This window comes from Anopheles aquasalis, chromosome 2, assembly GCF_943734665.1.
Source record: "Anopheles aquasalis chromosome 2, idAnoAquaMG_Q_19, whole genome shotgun sequence".
NCBI classification, from domain to species: domain Eukaryota; kingdom Metazoa; phylum Arthropoda; class Insecta; order Diptera; family Culicidae; genus Anopheles; species Anopheles aquasalis.
The window spans coordinates 41011129-41032500 of record NC_064877.1 but is presented as its reverse complement, the minus strand read 5'-3'; the positions used below and the strand labels follow the sequence as shown (position 1 = coordinate 41032500).

The window sequence follows — 21372 nt, the reverse complement described above, 5'->3', positions numbered from 1 at the left end:
CTTGTCTGAAGTGTTTCTGTACTTAAGAGAAAAATCACGTGGCATTTACTCACTTTTCTGTCGAAAGTGCAGTTTTCTTGGGCTTTTTGCCAAACACTCGCATTTGGACGCGACAGAAAACTGAGTAAACACCACGTGATTCGGCTTGGTGTGATCTCAGCTTATGCTTGAACCCAACAAGCAAACCTCTGTTCACAAAGTTTGCGATTTTCGACACAAAAGCTCAAAATCTTGCAAAGCTTGATTGAAAATAGACAAAAAATACTAGTAAATACACCTTATTAACTCAATATAAATAGTTTAATCTATGCCAAAATGAAATTGCCTATTGGTTTATTGCGTATGGTCCTTCATAAGGTGTCTGCATCGCTACAGAATTGCATAATTTAAGGGGTTAAATATTTAATAACTTTTTCAGCTTTCTGGATGAGGGAAGGGGAATTTACGGTTTGTATTAGATATAGAATAAAAAATCTATGTTAGTTAGTGATTAAGCAAATGATACTCTTTATTGTCAAAAATAAAATCAAATATGGCAATTTGTTGCTCGGCTTCGGTGACGTCTTTGTGACGGAAAAGTGAGAAGTAGAAGTGACAGTCGATAAAAACGGATCGAACGCGCTTGTTGTTGTCCGCTGCTGCGAAAAAAGGAAAATTCTTCAAGCTTCTGTTGAATCGAAGCCACTTCGTGCGCGAAAAGGGTAAATTCAAGTCGTCGCTCCCCTGTCGCCCTGTCTCGGGGTTGCCTCCTACAGTTTCCGCTCGGTGTGCGCGTATCCGCGATTGTTTCTTGTGCGGTTGTCCAGCCACAAAAAGGTTTTTTTGTTCCGTGAAATCTAGCAAGCCTCGTTCAGCGAGAAAATCGGGAGCGAGAGCCTCATTTTGTGCTGTGCAGGAAAGGAAAGGAAAGGAAAGGAAAGGCTCCTCGGTGGTGATTTGTTTTTGTTTGGTGGTGGTGATGTCCTTTTGAGTTTGTGCTGCCCGTGGTTGGTGCGATTGCGTGGTGCGGCTGCTCTTTTGTGCCCGGAGTTGAAAGGAAGATACACCCACAACGATCACCCACAACGCGCGAGTGGGTGTTTGGCGTGCGTGCCCAGTGTTCGATATTGGTTGGGAAAGTCGCTTGGCGTGTTTGCCTGTGGCCCAGCAGCAATCCGTAGCAAAGATCAATAGTGTGGTTTGGTGCGTGAAAATCGGTGGAGAAAAGTGAAAAAAGCGTCGCCGTCGTCGCAGGAGCTGGAGGCTGCTCGTCTGGAGGTGGTGGTTGTTGTTGTTGCTGCCGCGAGCTCGTTAGTCCGTTTCCGCGCACACCCCTCCGGTGGTGAGTGCGGAACGAACTGCAACCACGGTCCACACGATAGGCTCGGTCGAGGAAAGCGCCGACATAACGGAGACCAACGGAACGAACGTCGTCGAAAGCATGGTGAAACGGTGAGTTTACGGTGCCCCCGAAGGTCTCCCGGAGATTTGACGAAAGTAGAAAAAACACTGGACGCTATTATTAACACGAAACCGAATGTCCAAATCCCCCAAAAAAGATGATAAATGGTGGGGTGGGAATATTTTCACTCCGAAGGTGGTTGGAACTCAGCGAGTCTTCCTGGAGCGTCGCTTCGCCTGCATCAGTGTGACCCGTGAGCGTGAAATTCGATCCTTGTCTATTCGGTCGTCCATTCTTTTATTCGCCCGGAATCGCCTGGCCCGAAGGCCTTCCCAGTTTACTGCGACACGAGATGAAATATGAATTGTTCCGCATGCATGCAGAGCTAAAGTGGCAGCTCTCTTGCTCTCAGTCCAAGCAGGCTAGGATGTGGGATCGAACCCCGTTCCTTTTTCCTACCTGCTGCCGGTTGCTGGCTTAGAACCTGCGAGGAACAACGGAAGAGAGAGAGAGAGAGATACCGCCAGCGGGAGTTATTCTCGGACGTACTGCACTTTAGAGCGGTCGGTCGCCGAACCGTTGGTGGTGCACAACGAGAGGGATGCGTACCTGCGTCCGTGTCATAACAGCTGACTCAAAGGAGGCGTTCGTTGCCCAAGGATATTCCGGGATTGGGATGGCCTTCGATCCTTTCGCAGTAAAATAGCGAGGAAATTGAATACACACCCGGATGAGCTGTTGTCACACAACACCGCGGCGTAGGAGGTTTCTAATAAGTGTGACGAATACAGGGTGTTCCATAAAAAAAATTCAAACATTTCTTTTTGGGATTTTATGTTCAATGATGGTGTGGCAAATAGTGGTTCCAAGAAATCGCATTTTCAGCTTTAGATTTATTTCGCAAAGATGTATTCTCGATTGTCAATTCTCATGTTGAAAATGATATTAAAAGTAATTTTGTTTATTGTTGTGGAAAATGCAGTACATGGAGAGGTTTTTGCATTGAACGAACGTGAATGGCCACTAATAACTCGATTACATTTTTCATAAGTAACCGTATTGTTTTACCAAGACAAGTGCGGAAATTCCGGGCTTGATGTATCAGCAAAATTGCCAGAAATTCGTCGTTGTGCTGCTGGTACATTCTTTATCATTTTGTAATACAGTCCCTGCTGGGTGTCAATCCTGGAGGATTTGATTATTACTGCCAGCTGCCAACTGAAAGACGGGAGACAACAGGGATGACTAGAAAGCCAGCAAACGAGCGGAACAATCTGAAGGTGCTGACTGCGGTATTTCCTGTTGCCTACTGTCTTATGCAAAGGCGCCATAAATACTTAATGCGACAGATGATGTCGCGTCGCCTGATGATGACGATGATGATGCGTTACCCAAAGCCGCCATCACCCGGCTCGATTGGTTTGGTGGGGCTGCGAATGGCCGCTATTGGCGCCATCGCTGCGGTTCCTCCATCGGAGTTTCTTTAGCTTTCTGGTGAACCGATCGCTTGAAGTTGAACGATGTCATTATGAATTATGGTCACAAAAATGGCAATTTCTTCCCGAAACGCACCTTGCCATTTTCGAGTCACTCTCGACTAGCGTGGTGTGCCGTATTTTTAGACACACCCGGCGTCGTCGATATGCCGGCCTGCAACCAACACTCGGCAATATCCTTCGGCGCCAGCTGACGGCTTTAGTTTCATGCGCTTAGCTTATGATGGTGGCAATTGATCTTTGGAAAGGCCTCTAGGCCTTTGGATAAACCCTCCGTTGATTGGCAATCAGTCCTTCGTGATTCGGTCTGCTGCAGGCATCGTCATTAGTAACAGGAGACGTGTCTGAACACTAGCAGTAAGATCATATTATATAGTGATGTAATGATCATTTTATATAGTGATCCACCCCAAAATTATCACAACCACGTTTGTGAACAATAATCATTACTTCCCAAAGGAATGTCTTTGTGCAATCCTCGAGTATTTTAATCAAAATCATTGTTAATCTTATGAAATCGTTACTAATGTGACCATTGAAACGGATTAGTGCCACCAAATAGATGCATCATTGTTGTTGAAACATACCTCATGATTTTGATAGTTGTGGACAATCAAGTAAAGGGAACACTCGCTTCTAATGTAAGCCAGATTCCCGGCGAAGGTTTTAGGATTTTGATTATGAGTCCTTACTCGTGCCCTGTCATTACACATGCTTGTGAAACAAATCAAAATGCTGCTCTGGAAGCATAAAACGAGTGAATCTTCTTGATGGGATACTAGAACTATGCACCTATATCGAGGCAATTAAAAAAATCAATTGATTGGAGTTTATTTTGCTGACTAACAACGAACACGCAATTGAACAAAGAACGATCTTGTTCGGTAGTTTGTAAACTTGCAACGTTTCAGAGCTTCAAGCATTCTATTCCCCATCTTACATTCTAGCCCTGTTATGCATCTATTTTGATCTCATTTTCGTAAAAAAATCGTATTGATTTTATGGTTCTCATAACTCCTATGTCTTGTTGCACGCAGCACCAATCGCTATTCATCGCACTCAGCTGTACGTGTGGTTTCAATATCAAACAGTGATTCTCATTCCATTCCTCGTTATTAGCTCATTAATCACTGCCCTAACAGGACGACACGAATGTGAGCTACGGTTTTACGTCTTCCATTAATATGTTGATGACAGCATCTCAATTGCTGCAGGCTGCCATTAATCCCCCAAGGCCGCGGTATAGAATAGAACTCATCGTAATCATCAGTTGTACATTAAAAAAAACACCCCTATCAATTCCTCTTCCCGGGTCACTGTTTTCTGTTGGAAAGGCGGCAGTAACAAAGTTGATTAGAGCAGCAATTCGGGATGGAGCGATATCGGATTCCATCTTCCATCTGAACCTTATAGAATTCGCAGCTCTGCGACGATCACCTTTGGCATTATTTCGCAATCACCCAAAGAACATTGCAACATAAATAGGGGGTCGGTCCACACCATCAGACACCGGTGATGGTGCATGCTCTAGTTCTTCTTCCATTAGCTGCTCGAACTTCCGTGCAAAGTCCCATTTTTTTTGCGCCTTCGGCTTCGGTGTTTCACAACACAATGGTCGCAGTTCACTCCGAGGACACGCTGGACGCAATCAAGCCGAGGCAGATTGACAGCGGTCCCGGGGGAGCGGTTTTGAAGAGATTTGCGTGACATGTCACGGATGACGCATGGGCACGGTTTCGCCTGAAATGACTCATAATGATGATGTATGAGATTTGCAGGTAGCCATTGCATGACCTAGCTCACTAGAGCCTGCCAGACGATGGCTCCATTATAGCCTGGATCGTGGCGTTCTTCTGCGACGATGGAAATGGCTACGCGTGGTGACAGCCACGAAGGTCCCACGTTGCGATTGTTCACAGTGTTTTCCGATCCGAGGCTATTAGCCAACCGATCCTGTCTCAAGAATGATTGCCACGCTACTTTCGTGATGCTTTTACCGGCCACTCGCTGCCCCGCTATTGTGTAGGTCAAATTTAGACAGCAAGCGAAGGTGACGTCGGACGTCTCGAGCCTCGGAAACTCGTCAAGACGCTCGAGACGTTTGCTTCATTACGATAGTTTGGCTTTATGGCATTCTGTTTGCTCATAAACTGCTAATTAATTTTACGGTCAATCGAACGGTGCGCATGATGCAATCCAAGCAATGTCATATCTGTAGATATATATAAAGATATAAAGTGTGTGTATATATAATACTTGGATGCGGATTGCGTTACGCTCGATGATATCGATTTGTATCGAGTGATGTAAGCTTGGCGGCGGTGCCGTCAACACACACGTTAGCGAACCCTCCAGCACTGTTCACTGTTCATCGGTGTACCAAGCTAAGCATTTTTGGCACTTTGGACAGCAGCGTGACTCGGCAGCTGTCTTTCGTTTTTGTTAATTTTGCAAATTTATCCCCCCAAAAAGTGTTGTACTCCACTACTTGCTGTGCAACAAAGGGTCAACGAAGCATAACCACAACGCACGGCTACCATCCATTCGTTCGTGGCAGCTGCCGTTAACCGTTTCACCATCATAGCGAACCAACCAACCATCCAACGGTGTGATGATGGTCAGTCAGATGTCCGTTTTTTTTTTATTGGGTCGCCCTCCTTTTGGATGACGACGAGGTCCGGAACAGGACGTTTTCGATCAAATAAGAGGAGCCAAAGGAAGGAATTGTCCAACGAGTGCAGCTGTCTTCCGCCATTTTGATACCCGTGCCGCTGGGTTAGTGGTAATGATGGTTTCTTCATAGCAAGGAGCACATTACACAGAAGAAGAGAGTGCTTTCATCCAACGGGGGAAGTCGAGCACAAAACAGTTATTGTGAAAGGACATCGATGACGTCACCTTTAGCGTTGTTTCGCGTCACCGCGTCAAGCCAACCCCCCCCCCCCCCCGGGAGGGTGGAAATGCTCTCCCCGGTCCGGTCAAGTTCAAATGGCCACGAACGCCAAAGGTGGTGGCGGTGCACCTGCTGCCGGCAAGCGCCAATCGATCGATGCGATGCGATGCTTTTGTGCATCACGGTCACGGGATGTGGTCCACAAGTTCCCTGCCCTGGAGAGAGAGAGAGAGCGAGTGAGCGAACGGACGCTTGCGTTGAGGTTCGTGTGGAACGCCCTAGAGGGGGGGCCGCTGGTTCTAGAAAAATCGATCCCCAGCTGATTATAAATGTAAAACACTTCTCCTTCGCTTGACATTAGCCGCCCGCGACGGGCCAGAACAAGCTTTGCCCTTGTTGCGACCAGAAAGTCAGAAAATATGCATAACATAGAGGCACGTTATTGTTTCGAAATTGTTGTGTAGCGTTTACCACCGCCTCCCAGCCGGTAACGTTGCCAAGAGGACGGTGCATTACTGTCGCTTGGAACGCGTTATCGCTCGACGATACGGACGGGACATGGCGTCAGAGCGTTTTCCCTTCCATTTGCCTGGAAGTCACTTTTTATTATATAAGATGTATCGGAACCTTTTACATCGGCTGCCGGGAGACTGGCACTCTCCCGGTCGTTGAAACGTGGTGAAGTACCACGGTTCCGTGTGATAAGATAACGGAGGAAAACATTTGTAACGGGTTTGATTCCCGTACTTTAAAAACTTAGCGGGGCAGAATCGCTGTCACCAGAATGTAAAACGGGATTGGTTCCGTAATTAAAACTTAGCGGGACAGAACCGCTGTCACCAATTTCTTCGGAAAAATGACGAAGTCGACACTGGAAATCTCTTTCAGGAACTGAGCCCCGTTTATTCTTACTCTAGCTCTTTTATCTGTTTTTACCGCATTCTTCGACGTGCAGCCTTCCCACTACTCTCCCGCACACCTATGTCCTTCTACCTAGCGTTGAGGGTAGAGCGCCGCCGATGCTGCTGAACGTCCGTTGGGTCTGGGAAAAACCCACCATTCAGGATACGTAGGATGCCGATGTTGTTCGATACCGTCGCTGAGGGTACGGCGCTGGTGGTGCTGGACATACGTGGGGTTTTAGGGAAAACCCGCCGTTTATGATGCGCAGGATCGTGGTTACGAACGTCGCTGATGTTTCTCGCCGCCCGATGGTGTTGATCCTGTTTGTGCCTGTTGCCTAGCGATGACGATCCCTCCTTCAGGGTAGCGGACGTTGATTTAAGTCCCACCGATGTTTTCGCCAACCGTTTATGGCTCATCCTTCAGCGGATGTTGTTACAGGACTCGGTGATAACTGGATAGCCTGGTTCACGGCTCGAAGATCGTTGGAGGGCGGTTCGTTTATGGCGGTCGCTCAGGTACCGCGGGTTGGCGCGTTCTCGGCTCGTCGATCGTTAGAAAGCGGATCGCTGATGCATCGCTGAGGGTTCCCGGTTTCGCTGGAAAGGTTTCGGATTTATAACCTTTATCCGGTGTTGCGATCCCAAGCTCGGTATGTTGGTTCAGATACGGCTGGTAGAGAGTACGCGGCGATAACGTTCTGCGTGCGTGTGGTAGGGGCGCTTCATCTCCCCCTCCCTTAGGAAAAGCTTGAGGCCCGACTTGACGGAAATAGCATCAAGCTGGTAGGTGTCGTGGCGCGTTGGGTCGGACTCGTGGCTCTGCGATGCTTGATGATCGCTGTACTGCGCTATATGTTTTGTTTTCTCTGTCAACCGTAATGTAGACCTCCAAAATTTCGTATTGTTTTCCTCCGTAACTTCCATTGTTTTCATATTACCAAACTTTTCTGTACGTCTGTTCTTATCTCTTGATCCATACATTCGCTCGAATTTCTAATTACTTGTTTCACACATATCTCTTCATCTCTTAAATTTTGTAAGCTCCTTTGCTCTTTTAACCTTGCTAAACGATTCACACTTGCCACATGTGCTTCTCAAACTCTTCGCCTTTTTTTTTTTTTTTTATAATAGTATTCCTTTTTCCTCATTCCTCATCTTTTCTTTCATTAAATTCCTTGATACATATTCCTTATTACTTTCCGTTGTTAGGTTCCGTGTTCCCCGAACGATTGTCCTTAATTTCATTTCAGAATTACTCGTAGCTTTGCCTTCTTCGTAAAGATATTATTCGCATGATTTCTATTTGTCGGAAAGTAATTTTGTTGGTTGCGAGAGGTTCCTATTCTTTTTACTTGACATTGTTCGAAGTGTTCCTCTCCGGGATCCAAATGTTCTCTTCTTGAGTAACAGTGTTTTCTACTAAAAGGATTTATCTTTAATTGGTTTGTTGGGTTATAATCGGTTCGACTGTACGTTGGTATAGTATTTCCGAATGACATCACAAATTTACGTTTAGTGTCGTTGATGTTGCTTTTGGAGATTGTGCTTCGTGCATTCGTTCTCACGTAATCTAACGTGGTACTTAGGTGTATGCCCTCCACTGTATTTGTTCGTTCTTTAGGAACGTCGTGGTTAGGTATATTCTGTAAACCTGTGCAAACACTTTGACTAGGAGATGGTGTCTCTTGCTTTGTCGATTTCCTTGTTTTAAGCATTAATGTGTTAGTATAAAGATCTATACATGCTCCGGTTGATTTTAAAAAATCCATCCCTATGATTCCTGGCACTGACAAATCGTCTATTATGTGAAAATTGGCTATACATTCTTCGCCTTCAACTATCAACTTCACTCTGCAAAAACCGAGAGTCCGTATGGTCGAGCCATTAACTCCGAGAAGCGTCTTTTGTGTAGTTATATCAACATATTTTATACCTATCCTTCTAGCTTCGTCCAGTCTTAATAAACTGACTGAGGCACCCGTGTCAATCAAAAACTTTGTGGAATAATCTCTATTTAATGAAGTGCTTAGGTTTATGAAGCACATACCTTTGATTGAACTATCCAGTTCGTGACTGCTTATTCCTTGTTCGTTTGCAAGAGCTACTTGAATTTTCGGGAGACTCGTTTGTCTCCCCATCCCTAGATTTTTGGAGTTTTTTGAAAAAATGTTGCTCCCGCGATTTCCATTTTCATAGTATCTATTGTGATTGTTATCCTGATTCCTATTGCGGTTATCTTCCTGATACCTTTTGCGGTTATCATTATGGTATTCATCATTCTGCCTTCGCTGATCCTGTCGATCGTAGTAATCATTCCTTTCACTATGCTGCTGTTGGTTTTCTGATTTCTCTTTCGATGATAATTCAAAATTTATCAGACGGCCCTCGAGTTCCTTTATCTCGTCTATTTCATGGTAGATTGTTTCTAAATATTTCACTAGCTGATGGAAATCCTTACTCTCTGCACGCAATCCTGCATATTGAACCTCTTTGTCGCGCAATCCGGCCAAAAAATGCATTCTGATGCATCTCTGCATGTATTGTTTCTGGGAAAAACCGTCCTCGAATTGCTCGATCAATTCTATTATCTTTTTACTCCTTTTGCAGTATTCCTTGTATGTCTCCGATGGTAACTGTTGTAGGGTTTCCAGATCGTGTATGATCCTTTCCAGCCGAATCTCACTCTTGAATTCACTCACTAATTCACTTCGTAGGTTCTTCCAGTCTTTTCCTTTGAATTTTCTCCGAGATTCCAAAGCTGTGCCTCTCAGCTTGGATAAAACTAAACCAGCCAAAGGTTCTGTTGATTCACCTTTTGGTATTAGCGAGGCTATAAAGTCTGCCTGCGATAAAAAGTTGTCCAGTTCTTCTGCCTGTCCCGAATATTCCGGGATCACACGGTAGGCGATCTCTACCGGGAACACATAACCCATTTTCACTTTGGTATGTATAAAATAAACTTGAACAAAAATTGGCTACAGTCACTGATTCCGGTCGCTGTTCTTCCTCAAAAACTATTCCTTCTATCTCTTCTGTCTGTACAGTTCACTGTTGATTATGATATCGACACATATCAGTTGCACTGGGATTTCACACTTTGTTTTCAATTTCACTTTAAATTAGCCTCGAGGCGTCGCACTGTATGGTGTTCGTCACCCACCGGGTAATTACTAGTCCACACGGGATTTCGATATCCCACCGCTGTCACCACGTTGTAACGGGTTTGATTCCCGTACTTTAAAAACTTAGCGGGGCAGAATCGCTGTCACCAGAATGTAAAACGGGATTGGTTCCGTAATTAAAACTTAGCGGGACAGAACCGCTGTCACCAATTTCTTCGGAAAAATGACGAAGTCGACACTGGAAATCTCTTTCAGGAACTGAGCCCCGTTTATTCTTACTCTAGCTCTTTTATCTGTTTTTACCGCATTCTTCGACGTGCAGCCTTCCCACTACTCTCCCGCACACCTATGTCCTTCTACCTAGCGTTGAGGGTAGAGCGCCGCCGATGCTGCTGAACGTCCGTTGGGTCTGGGAAAAACCCACCATTCAGGATACGTAGGATGCCGATGTTGTTCGATACCGTCGCTGAGGGTACGGCGCTGGTGGTGCTGGACATACGTGGGGTTTTAGGGAAAACCCGCCGTTTATGATGCGCAGGATCGTGGTTACGAACGTCGCTGATGTTTCTCGCCGCCCGATGGTGTTGATCCTGTTTGTGCCTGTTGCCTAGCGATGACGATCCCTCCTTCAGGGTAGCGGACGTTGATTTAAGTCCCACCGATGTTTTCGCCAACCGTTTATGGCTCATCCTTCAGCGGATGTTGTTACAGGACTCGGTGATAACTGGATAGCCTGGTTCACGGCTCGAAGATCGTTGGAGGGCGGTTCGTTTATGGCGGTCGCTCAGGTACCGCGGGTTGGCGCGTTCTCGGCTCGTCGATCGTTAGAAAGCGGATCGCTGATGCATCGCTGAGGGTTCCCGGTTTCGCTGGAAAGGTTTCGGATTTATAACCTTTATCCGGTGTTGCGATCCCAAGCTCGGTATGTTGGTTCAGATACGGCTGGTAGAGAGTACGCGGCGATAACGTTCTGCGTGCGTGTGGTAGGGGCGCTTCACATTTACAAAATCCAATATTTGTACTCGCAGGAAGCTCTTTCGCAAGCGATTCTAGCTATGGCCTTGGTGGCATTGTCCGTTGGTCGGCGCAACGTACAGTGCGCGCGATAAGCGGATGTTTCTTAACCGTCCCCCGGGGGGCAACCTGTTTTTGGGAAGTTTCGTTATTTGAGATTTTCGTTTCAACATGTTTACAGTCGAAGCCGCGCGGCTAGTCTTAATTGGTGTTTTGTATTATAGCACAATTGATAAACGGTAAAGGACGTGATACGAGATGATCGGATTCGTTTCGTCGACGTTTAAAAAGCTTCGAGGATCGTATTTGTCACGTGCCTCCTTTTATGGCGTCGTTTGCTAAGCTTAATTGCGTTCCGCATTTTGATTAACGATGAGTAAAGATGCGCGACGGAAGACACGTATATGCCAATTGATGGTACATGCGCTGAGCCACTTGATGAGTTGGTTTTAGCTGTTTAAATTCATGCCAGGTGCCCAGAAGCCATAAATTTAAACAAAACAATGCGCCGGAAGATTATCCATCAGGACCGTGGGGAGCTTATCACAATCTTACAGTCTGAGATCTTATTGAGCGGTTTTTGCCGTTAGTGTCAAGTTTTGCTTTTGTTCTAGCCATAGTTGTATCGTCTGGACTAGAACGTATAAGCAAACTGACTGAAATAAACCATTCATGCTTAAGATATATCCATGAGTCTCATTCTAACGTTGATGTTTTAGTAAGAGCGGACCTTCCAATCGATCGAGATATTATTTCACTGTTACGCTCGTGTATTTCAAGATTAAGTTTCTGTAGTTTTGGTATTACTTTTAGAAAGCCAATAAGTAATTGCGATTCTGAAATGTTACTTCATACAATTCACCAGCTGTCACTGTTCCGACGATCAAGCGTTGAAGCGCACTGAACCGCCCCGATCCTGAAACACCGGCCGGTAAGAGCCGCGTGATGTCGTCACGATTGACTGACCGGCCGGAGGGCAAGTGGTATGGTGTGTCGGTACGCCTCTCTCCTCCCACTAGTACTCGAGCGTCTTTCAGATCCGATCATCGCACAGAACTCTCCGTTACCGCAAAACACTCGTTCTTTGACGCCATTTTGCACGCCTTCCCGATACGGTACGGTGCTTCAATCGCCGCCATGGCCGCCACGCGATCAATTGTTGCCGTTGTATGTTCTGCCGTTGTGTTGTGCTTTGTTTACGGTGGCCGTACGCGATTTGCGTTCACGCAGCGGCGCCGCCATTCGCCGCGATTCCAAGCCAGACCCAGGGCAACGCAACGCGCGCCCAGCACAGCACAGATGACGCCAGCCGTCGATCGGTCAGGGATCAGCAATGAAACCGGCGGTGTGAGGTCGGTAGCGCGTTAAATGATTCTGCGGAAGAGTTCCGCCAGCTACGGTCACCAGCTGGCGGGGTTGCTTTGGTGGCACCGTTAGCGCGGTCATTAAACTCCGCCACGTAGCGACCAGACCGGCCCCGGGTTAGGTGGTGGTGGCGGCCGCAGGGGTTCCCTTTCGTTCCTTCCAGCCCGGGGCCCGCTAGAACGAGAAGAAAGTGTGTGTTGGCGCGACAGAACGAGAAGAGACTGGGCGGCGGCGAGCGACGATTCTGTCCATGACTTTGATCGAGCGCGCTGGACCGATGGAATTTCCCGCTGTACGCTGTGTGTGTCTCCACTTTCTGGTATGGCCACTACTACGGCGTCTAGCAGCTGATAGGACAGCTGTGTTCGTGTGTACGCTCGAGCTGACGGACGATCTCATCATCGTTGTCTGCGATGTCAACGAAAGCAACGAAAGAGTGCTTGATAGCAGCAGAGTTTTGCATCAGTTTTGGGAAGCAGATCGCTTGCCTTGGAACTGAAACCGGGAGACAACGAAAAAAGGGGAAAAGTCTGTAGCTACAACCGGAAAGCAGCACAGCAAATCAGGGAACGAGCTCACCACCACGAGGGAATTGCAAAAAAAAAAATGGCGCCAGCTGCTGCTGCTGCCCGCACCGGACGAGCCAGCGAAGACAAAGGAATCATGCTGGAATCGTGTAATTGGCCAGCATCGCTCGGGTTCCCAGTGACCCGTTAACAACGCTCTGCCGTTCATTAGTTCCGTCCGTCTGCATGTAATGCCGTTGATCTGCACAAACCGGCCACTCCTTCAAGCTCGCTCGTGGGTGTTATGGCCACTTGTTGCCATAACACCTTGCCGCGACCCCGCTCCGTAATCTTATCCATCTCTAATGCGGCTGATTAGCGGCGATATCATTGTAGGTTCTTCGGGATACCGCGCCGTAGAGCGAGAGACCGCCCCGGATGCGATGAGACGTTACGATAATTGCTGGAGCAATTCTGTATGCAGCTCACCTAATCCTTCGTCCGCATCTTTTGCGCCGCTTCTATCATAACTGACAAAGCGCCATCCGCGCGACAAAGGACCACGGCGACGACGGTGGCGACGCTGCGAGCAACCATCGGACATGGCAATGGATTCGAGGTGTTTGGAGTGTCTGTCTGTGTGTCTGTGTCGGCACAGCTAGATCAGCAGGCCCCATTCTAAGACGCGTCATGTGCTGGGTGGAAGCACTTCTAATGGCGTAGAACAAAGAGCAACGTCGGACCGCATCAAAATGACAGACGCGTCTCAAGAGAGCGTGGCCAGCAAGCAAGGTGGAGTGCTTGCTCTTTTTAGGCTGCTTGCTCGTTTGTTGGTTGTCCACTTTCGGAGGCCGCACTGGCACACTCGAGTCTTATCGGTGTTACCGTTTGCTGTCTTTTTTTTGCCCCGCGCAGCGCACCAGTCCAGTCGCCGTCTGCCACCGCCGGAAGCAATTTCGCTATCTTCGCTATTGTCGAGGGCTGCGTGGGGCTAGTTGATTGTTTTATCACCGGTGGTGTACGATGTCAAGAACACAGAATAGAACGCGGAAAAAGGACCATCTACCAGTGCCTTTTCCCGTGATCTTGTTCCGTCGTTCGTTCGCCTGTAAAAATGGAGCGACAATCGTTAACAGATGCTTGTTTTGACTATTTGTTATTGACTGTAGGGTTGACTTATCAGCTTTTGTGGTACGGCGTAGTTTGTTGGCCCTGTTGGATCTGCTGCACTGTCTGTCTCACATGTTAGGGGGATGCACGTTCGTGCGTTCGCATGAACTCCTATTGCGATTTGGCGGAAGGTATTATGACGCCATTCTGAGATTATGCAATGACTTCATCGGCCAATGATGGTAGTAGTGTAAAATGGTAATGATCACTTTACTGCACATTAAATGGTTGACTCACATGTAGTTCAATGGCAAATGGAATTGAAGTCATAATTCGATCTCTACTGATCGTACACCTCTGTGATCTCACCTTAATCATATTAGGTTGATGAAAAAGCTCCTCTAGTATGTTTGGTTGAAGGTATGGTAACATGATGTTGAATGTTCAATAATGAGAAATGCTAGATCCGTGTTGAACGGTGTGCACCATTCAATTTATGACATAATTGGTTGGTGATTTGACTTTCTCAGCACGGCCAATTGCTTTATACCGAAACGAAGAAGGAAAAGAAGATGAAAACACAATTTCACCACAACTGGTAACACCTCATAATGGTACTTTCTCGTCACGCGTCACCTAATGTTTGATTCGCGTGAGAATACCATCTACAACGCCATTGTACGCAGTAGCTGCACATAGAACTACCAGACGAGATTGCATTCCGATTGCTGCTGATAAGCGAGCAACAACAGCAACAACAAATGCTTCTCCTGCGTTGAAAATCAATAACATGCGGGGTGCGCTTGTTTGTGTTGCATGCACGGAGCGACGGCAGTTGGAGAGACTCACAGCTGATCTCTTCCGGGGCCGGCTAACCGTGCAGTCGAACGACTTAATCGTGGGCCTCCCCGCCCGCCATTCCATCATCATCGAAACACCTCAGAACGCAGATCGACGCCGCCATCACAATAGTCAAGTGTTGCGGGCTGACGTCAACCGCTGCGCCATCCTCATCATCCGCTCCGCTCATCCGGTGCTGTAAGTGCCTTGGACCCCGTTCGTGACTTGTAATTACTACGATTGGCGTGTGTGCCGTGGAGACAGCGACGTGTTACACGATGTACCGGTGCTGGTGCTGGTGTTGGGCGGGGGGGGGGGGGGGGGGGGGAGGGCCTTGCACGACGACTGCTGAGGAGAGGCTGATCGACCGATGGAATGACCTAGCGCTCGGCGCGCTGCACTCCACCGTTATCAACCCCTTAATCGATTAAACCTTCAACGGATCTCGGCCGACCACCGGCCGACAGCCGCATCAGGGGCCTGTGCCGTGTGAATATTTGATTGCATTCTCGTCGGTCGGGTCGATGATTGCTGGTGTTCGTTCCTGTGCACACTGCGACGCGTGTGCCATGTTGTTGATCGATTCCGCTACTTAGCGGATTACTACGCGGTGTTCGGTGGCAGGAAGAGGGATCGCTGGAAGGAAGTGTGGAAGGCCAAATGTCAATTTCTGGTGGCGCTTGGTTGCGACCAGGAAGTGTGACTACGGTCAGCACTGTGGAACAATTTTCATAATTAATAGTGGCCTAGGCCCTCACGCGGGCCCCGGCTGAGGCTGTCTCATTACTTACTTATCAATCTTTAGCACCGAACGATCGTGCAGTGTCTCTAGAGAAGGGTGAAAGGGGCCACCAGAAATCAATAAAATGTCCAACTAATGTTTGATTAAATACTCCCGACGAGAGAGAAAGAGAGAGGGCGAGAGAGTGATCGCCCTCAGTTCTTGATTTGTCTTTTCATTCGCCCATCCGGCATCCGGACACGTTTTATGGTACCGAAGAGTATTTATGGATTTGATGGTTGGTGTGACTCGACTCGCAACACACGCCTCGGTGCTGGACACCCTAGTGTCCATCGGAATCGTCATCCAGTGCGTCGCGGCATGTCATTGAACTCGAGTTCCGTACTCGAACACGTGGAGCGTAGAGATGAAGACGATGAAGGCGATGCTTTGTGCCTGATGATGATTCTTCCCGGGAAAGAACATTTGAATGTCTTAAGATAGAGTGGCAGTAGCTACGGATTCGATGGCCGAACTCGGAGGAGGTCTTCTAATGTCGATTCGTGGGCCATAAGGCGAAACTCGTCTTTTCGGTCTCTTCAGCTCCCTCGGGAGGGGAAGGGGGGCTTGTGGGATGACTGTGTGCTTAGCATTAGGTTGGTTTATTTTTACGCCGACGTCGATCTTTGAGAAATCGTTTTCTGTTTGCTTGGCGAGCAGTGGGCACTCCACTCCAGCATTTTCTTGTCGGGAGAGTCGGAATCTGTGATAAAGCTCCTGCTTTCACGTGGTACGTTACATTGTAAGCAGACAACATTGTAGATCTTCAAACGAACCGTTGTAGATCCGTCTGTCTTTCCTTCTTGGCATGTATCACGATTTCCATTCATGCCCAATGATCGCTATCATATCGTAATCGCAGTGTCTCTTTCCGCAGAGCGCTTAATGCTTCTGGCTAGGCATCTCGGAAAGCTGGCTAGGCATCTCGGATGTGACCTCGCTGTGGGCGGCGGCGTCGGCGACGACGAGACCTGTGTCGTTGTCGCACACTTCGAACGCTATAAATAAGAGAAAAATTTTCTCGAACAATTTATTCCCGATTATTGCTTCCACAGCACTCGAAGGCCGCCCTCGGAGAAGAGGCTAGAGTTAGTCATCATAATTTACGATTGACTGTAGTTGATGGGAGACTGTAGAACGATCGCGCATCACCAGTCCACAGGCCCACCGTATCCCCAATGACTACCAGATGTTAGTTTGAAGATGTATACTTGGACTTCATGCAGACCTGGCACAGGACGGGTCTGCACGGAATCATCGTTGCGGGAGATGAACCTCCATGGGTTTCTGCTGGTACATAATCCTCGTAATCTATTTCGGCTCGGCTCGGCTCGACTCGACCGACCACAGGGACCGACCGCTGTGTTCCAATTTATTTATTTTTTTTAATCCGATAAACTGTGCCCCCAACGGTGCTGGGAGGCTCGCTTGAATGTTGATTTGTCGTCGGATTTGCGGTCATCATCAAGGATTTGATCGTTTGTCCCCAAAGCGCGCGCAATCACACGCATAGACGCGGTGGGTCTAACGCAACAATTACCACTCTCGAACGGAACTCTCCATCTCGGTGGCAAATTTTCTTGGCAATTTCTCTTCGAGGGCACCTCGCCGTCACCTCTCTGCCTTGGTTATTGTTTCTGCACGTTTGTTTGGAAGCAGAAGCGCCATTGGGTCACCTCATCGTTCGTCGTCGTCGTCGTCGCGGATTTCGTGGTCGCTTTTCCACGCTTCTTTTTTTTTACCACGAAATGAGTGCGCAGACCCTCGCGATGGCTTTCCTTTCCTAGTTCGCCTTTGCATAGCTCACGTTTTGAAGGCCAACAGTGATGGTGATGATGATGATGATGATGATGCTGCTGCTGGTGGTAGCCTTTGGTGGGAACTCGTCGGCATAGCAGTGATTCGCCAAAAATTATGGCGGCAATAGTGTTGCGTGAGAGGTGGCTCGTCTCACCGATCTCGGGGGCTTTTTTTTTTTGGGGTAAGAAAAACAATTTAAAATCATTCCGTCTTGTGAGGATTAAGCCGCGCTCCATCAACCATTTATGGTGTGCAGCTAATGCGTACGTAATTGATGATGGTATTGGGAGGGAGAAGGGGTATTTTGGGCGCTTATTTTATGCTGATCATAATTCATACGTTTGCAGGGTTGTTCCATCTTAATGCTGCTGCTTTCACTGCTCATCTCTTATGCTTCCTTTTTTTCTTTCTCTCTCTTTCTCTATTTGCAGAACTGACGGCACAGAGTCTCCGATAATCACGGAGAGTGATGCAGACACAGATAAACCCCGCGTGAGATACGGCGAATTGGTGATACTAGGGTAAGTGGAACGCTCGTCTCTGTCATTGTTGCTCGCTGGAACGCTCGTCTTTGTCATCATTGTTGGTCCGCCTGTGGTTGTTGCGCTGATTTCGGCGGTTTGTGCCGGATACGGGAACTCAAAGTTCGTTTATATATTTTAGATTGAAATACGCTCGCTATCTCTCGCGGTCTGCCCTCTGCAATCTGTTTGCGAGGATTTGCCAAAAAGGAAGGCGCGCTGTCACCAAGTCCCGCCACAAACGGTGGTGATCTACCGGGGAAGCGATTCCTTTGAGAAGCTTGAGCATATCATAAGTGGGTTCAGAAGAGAAGAAAGTGAACCTGGAGCCTTTTCCTTTCGATTTTCTCCACCGACACACTTCACACACCGCCATGATGGCTCCCTTGGTGAGGGCGCACACCGTTCCGATCGTGGCATTAAAGAGTGTGGAGGTGGAGCATAGTAGAGAGAGCAAGAGAGCAACGAGTATAAGAGGCCAAATCATGATATGTATTGTATACTCTACTCTCTCACCTACCGTCGAAGATGCAAGGAAACGCGAATGGAAAGCAAGAATGACCCGGAGGAAAAATGGGCCACCATTAGTCTGCGACCCTAGCGACGGCTCGCGTGCCCAGCGCGATTGATTCGTGGAGATTCGTGATCGAGCAGAGTGGCGAGTAGAGGCAGGCCAGACTGACGTTTGCTCCGGTTTTGTCTGTGAGACTCGTCGTGATGTGCCCTGGACAGCGGAACGGTGGTCGTCGGTTTTTTGGGCCGATTTATGGCCGGTTCGTGCCAGTTGTTGGCCGCGCTGCTCCCCACCCTCTCGTCAGGAACTTCCTTTCTAACTGGTGGAGGGCTCGAAAGAACTTTCGAAAGACCCCAATACGTCAATACGGTATCGTGCGCGGCGCCATATTGAACCGTGGGTGATCGAACGGACCGACCAACCGACCGAACGACCTGGGAACCGGTTCCGTTTCATCGGTGCGCTCGCGTGGATCAATGGATGTCCCCTAGGCTGGCTGGCTGGTACGAAGAAAGAGAGATGCTCAAGCGCGCGTGGTGTTTGTTTGTTTATGATGGACACGGTGGTGGTCCATGGTGTTGGTACCGTGGTCCTGAATGCACTCACGCGGTGTCGATGTTTAGATGTTAGGTCTATCAATCAGAGGGAATTGATTTCGTTGTCGCTTCCTGGTCGCCTTAAACTGACTAACACAATTACCCATTTAATGCTTTCCACATACGATTGCATTTACTGTTTGATGTTGTTGCTCACTTCTGTGACATTATAATGTAGGAAAAATGTAATTCACCAGGGATGTGGCAAACGGAGCACAAAAACCACATCCAAGCGAGGGATCTTTTGTCCTCGGAAAAGGGATTATCTATCTCAAGTCCCATCCTCTGTCCCCTCCTCTCGCACCACCATCACAATGTAACCGCAAAGTTGCTACATTGTCTTCAAATTGCATAATTGTGCTGCAAATCCCCCCCTTGGAATGGAATTGCTTTGGCCAGCGGGGAACGCATTTACCAGCTGCTGGAGGATCCCGGATGAAACCAATCCACTATGGCAGGGCCGTGGTTTTTTTGTAGTAGATGCTTTTTCTGTTGTTGCGTCTGAGACTGACCACTCGAAAGGGTTTCCTCGGGGGTTGCTTTCGTTCACGTTCTGCGCCAGTTCACAGCCAACCGCCGTCCGTCCCCCAGCGGCTCGAGGCTGCTAACCTTTTTGACGTGACGTAGCTTGTTGTGGTAAGACGATTCTAGCCAGCTCCCATCGAATCCGGTTGCTCCTTGTGTTGTACTCTGCGGTCCATCAACTCCAGCCAGCCAGCAAATCCGCTCGGAGCAGAGCAGCGAGCTTATTTAATCCGTCTTCCATGATCCTCTTCTTCTCCGTGTGGCGATGGAGCATGTTGTGCGTGTTACAGCGAGCGACTGATCCGTTCGCCGCTTCTTCTTCGCTCGTCGGTTCGTTCCGTCGCACGATTCGTTATGGCCGCCAGCTGTTATGTTGACTCTTGCGGGCACAGGTCCTCTCGCTACGGCCGGACACAATGTAGGGCTCTGTGTTGCTGCCGCCGCTTGTTGTGATGGCTTTCGCTTCACGTGCCCGTTCGTTTGATCGGTGTCTGGTGTGTCTGCGTGTGTACGTTTGTGGTTTGAAAAAATGTTTGAGGATCGCTCCGGGCCGATCCTCTAAAGTCATCGAAGGAAAAAAGAAATACCGACCAGCAACACGCCGCGCACAATTAACGCATCGGAGAGATTGGCTTCGTTCTGAGGCGTCTCTGGCACGCACGCACCAAACGTCCGACATTCGGTTCTGGGTTGGAATTAAAAATCATCAATCTCGTTGATCTCTCTCTCCCGTGCCTTCTTCTCTTGTTGACGGATTTCGACCGCACCCACCAACTTCAACTCATTATCAACCGACATCCATCCTCCGTTCGCCCGAGGAGACTCTGGTGTTTGAATGTCTTCGTCGCTTTTCGGATCAGCAGCATCGTCCAAGATCTCCAGGCCAGGGGGAGTTTGCTCGTAAAGAACGATTAGCTTGTGGTGTCCACCAGCACGCGCTCCCGCCGGGCTGACAATAGTACGCGTGCTCGCCCTGTCCAATGGTCCATCAAGCCGACGAGGATAGATCTGGAGATCTTTCTCAAAGGGGCCTCCACTTCGGTCCGAATGACCGAATGCTTTAGACGAAGATCGTCACAGGATAGAATCGAGGATCGGCAGCAAGCGAATGCTCTGCATAGAGGTTAGTGTGCGTTCGTGTGTTTTGTGTGTCGCTGAGTCTTGAAGAAGGGCAAGATGTGAGCCAAGAACGTAAAAATAAATGAGAAAATGGTGAGGGAGAAGGGGGTATTAAGCTTCTCTTCGTGCGAAGCAACCCCCGGCTGGAGGCCGAAACTCGTTTCAGATTTCGGAGGAAAGATTACGCTGGAAGATACTAAATTTAATTTAGTACGTCTTAGCTATGCTCCTTCGCTGCCAACCATCCCATCTAGCTTCTTCACAGGAAGGGTTTTGGAAACACCTTCCGAGAACTGGCGGCTAAGGTGCTATCGGTTCTCTGGCTGTTGTTTTGGTTCTACGCTCCAGCCAGCAGTCAGCCAGCAGTAAACGTCACGGTTCTTCGTTGTCGTCGATCGAGAATTCATCAATGGTGCGTACCAGAAGTTGGTCGGTCGGAGCTAGCAACGGAGCCAGCGCTCAACAACAACAACAAACAAGATCCATGGTGAAGCTCTCGCCTGATGCTGCTGCTCATTCAATCGGGAAGTCGCTAGAATCGGAGTGAGGTGAGCGAAGTTTAAGAGACTTCCAGCGCCGGCCACGAGTTCTGCTCCCCGTCCCGTGGACTTGGTACCTTTTCCAAATTAACTTTCGAAGATTGATTGAGAATGACTTTCGCATTCTAGTCCGCCGATCCTTCTGTATGTGATGCTGTGTGTCCGGTGAGTGTGGTAACGGGATAGCACGCGAAGGCCACTTCACCATTGGCCATTCGGTTCCGTGTAACATCATCTTCGTCTCTTAAACGATCGCCCTTGGGATCGCTCGACGAACCGTCCCGAAAAGCCTCCGGATGGTAAGGCTCTCATAAAACATTATTAAGTAAATCCTCTACGCTGCTC

General features: G+C 48.3%; 1 protein-coding gene across 1 annotated transcript in view; it reads left to right on the top strand.

The window, feature by feature from the left end:
• The first annotated feature begins 629 nt into the window (after positions 1-629).
• The window catches only part of LOC126581111 (protein pellino), a 40149-nt gene continuing 19406 nt past the window's right edge, over positions 630-21372 (top strand). The window contains exons 1-2 of the mRNA XM_050244573.1: positions 630-1431; positions 17645-17734. Coding sequence (XP_050100530.1) covers positions 1421-1431; positions 17645-17734 — 101 coding nt within the window. The 5' untranslated portion in view covers positions 630-1420. The remainder of the gene's footprint in view (positions 1432-17644; positions 17735-21372) is intronic.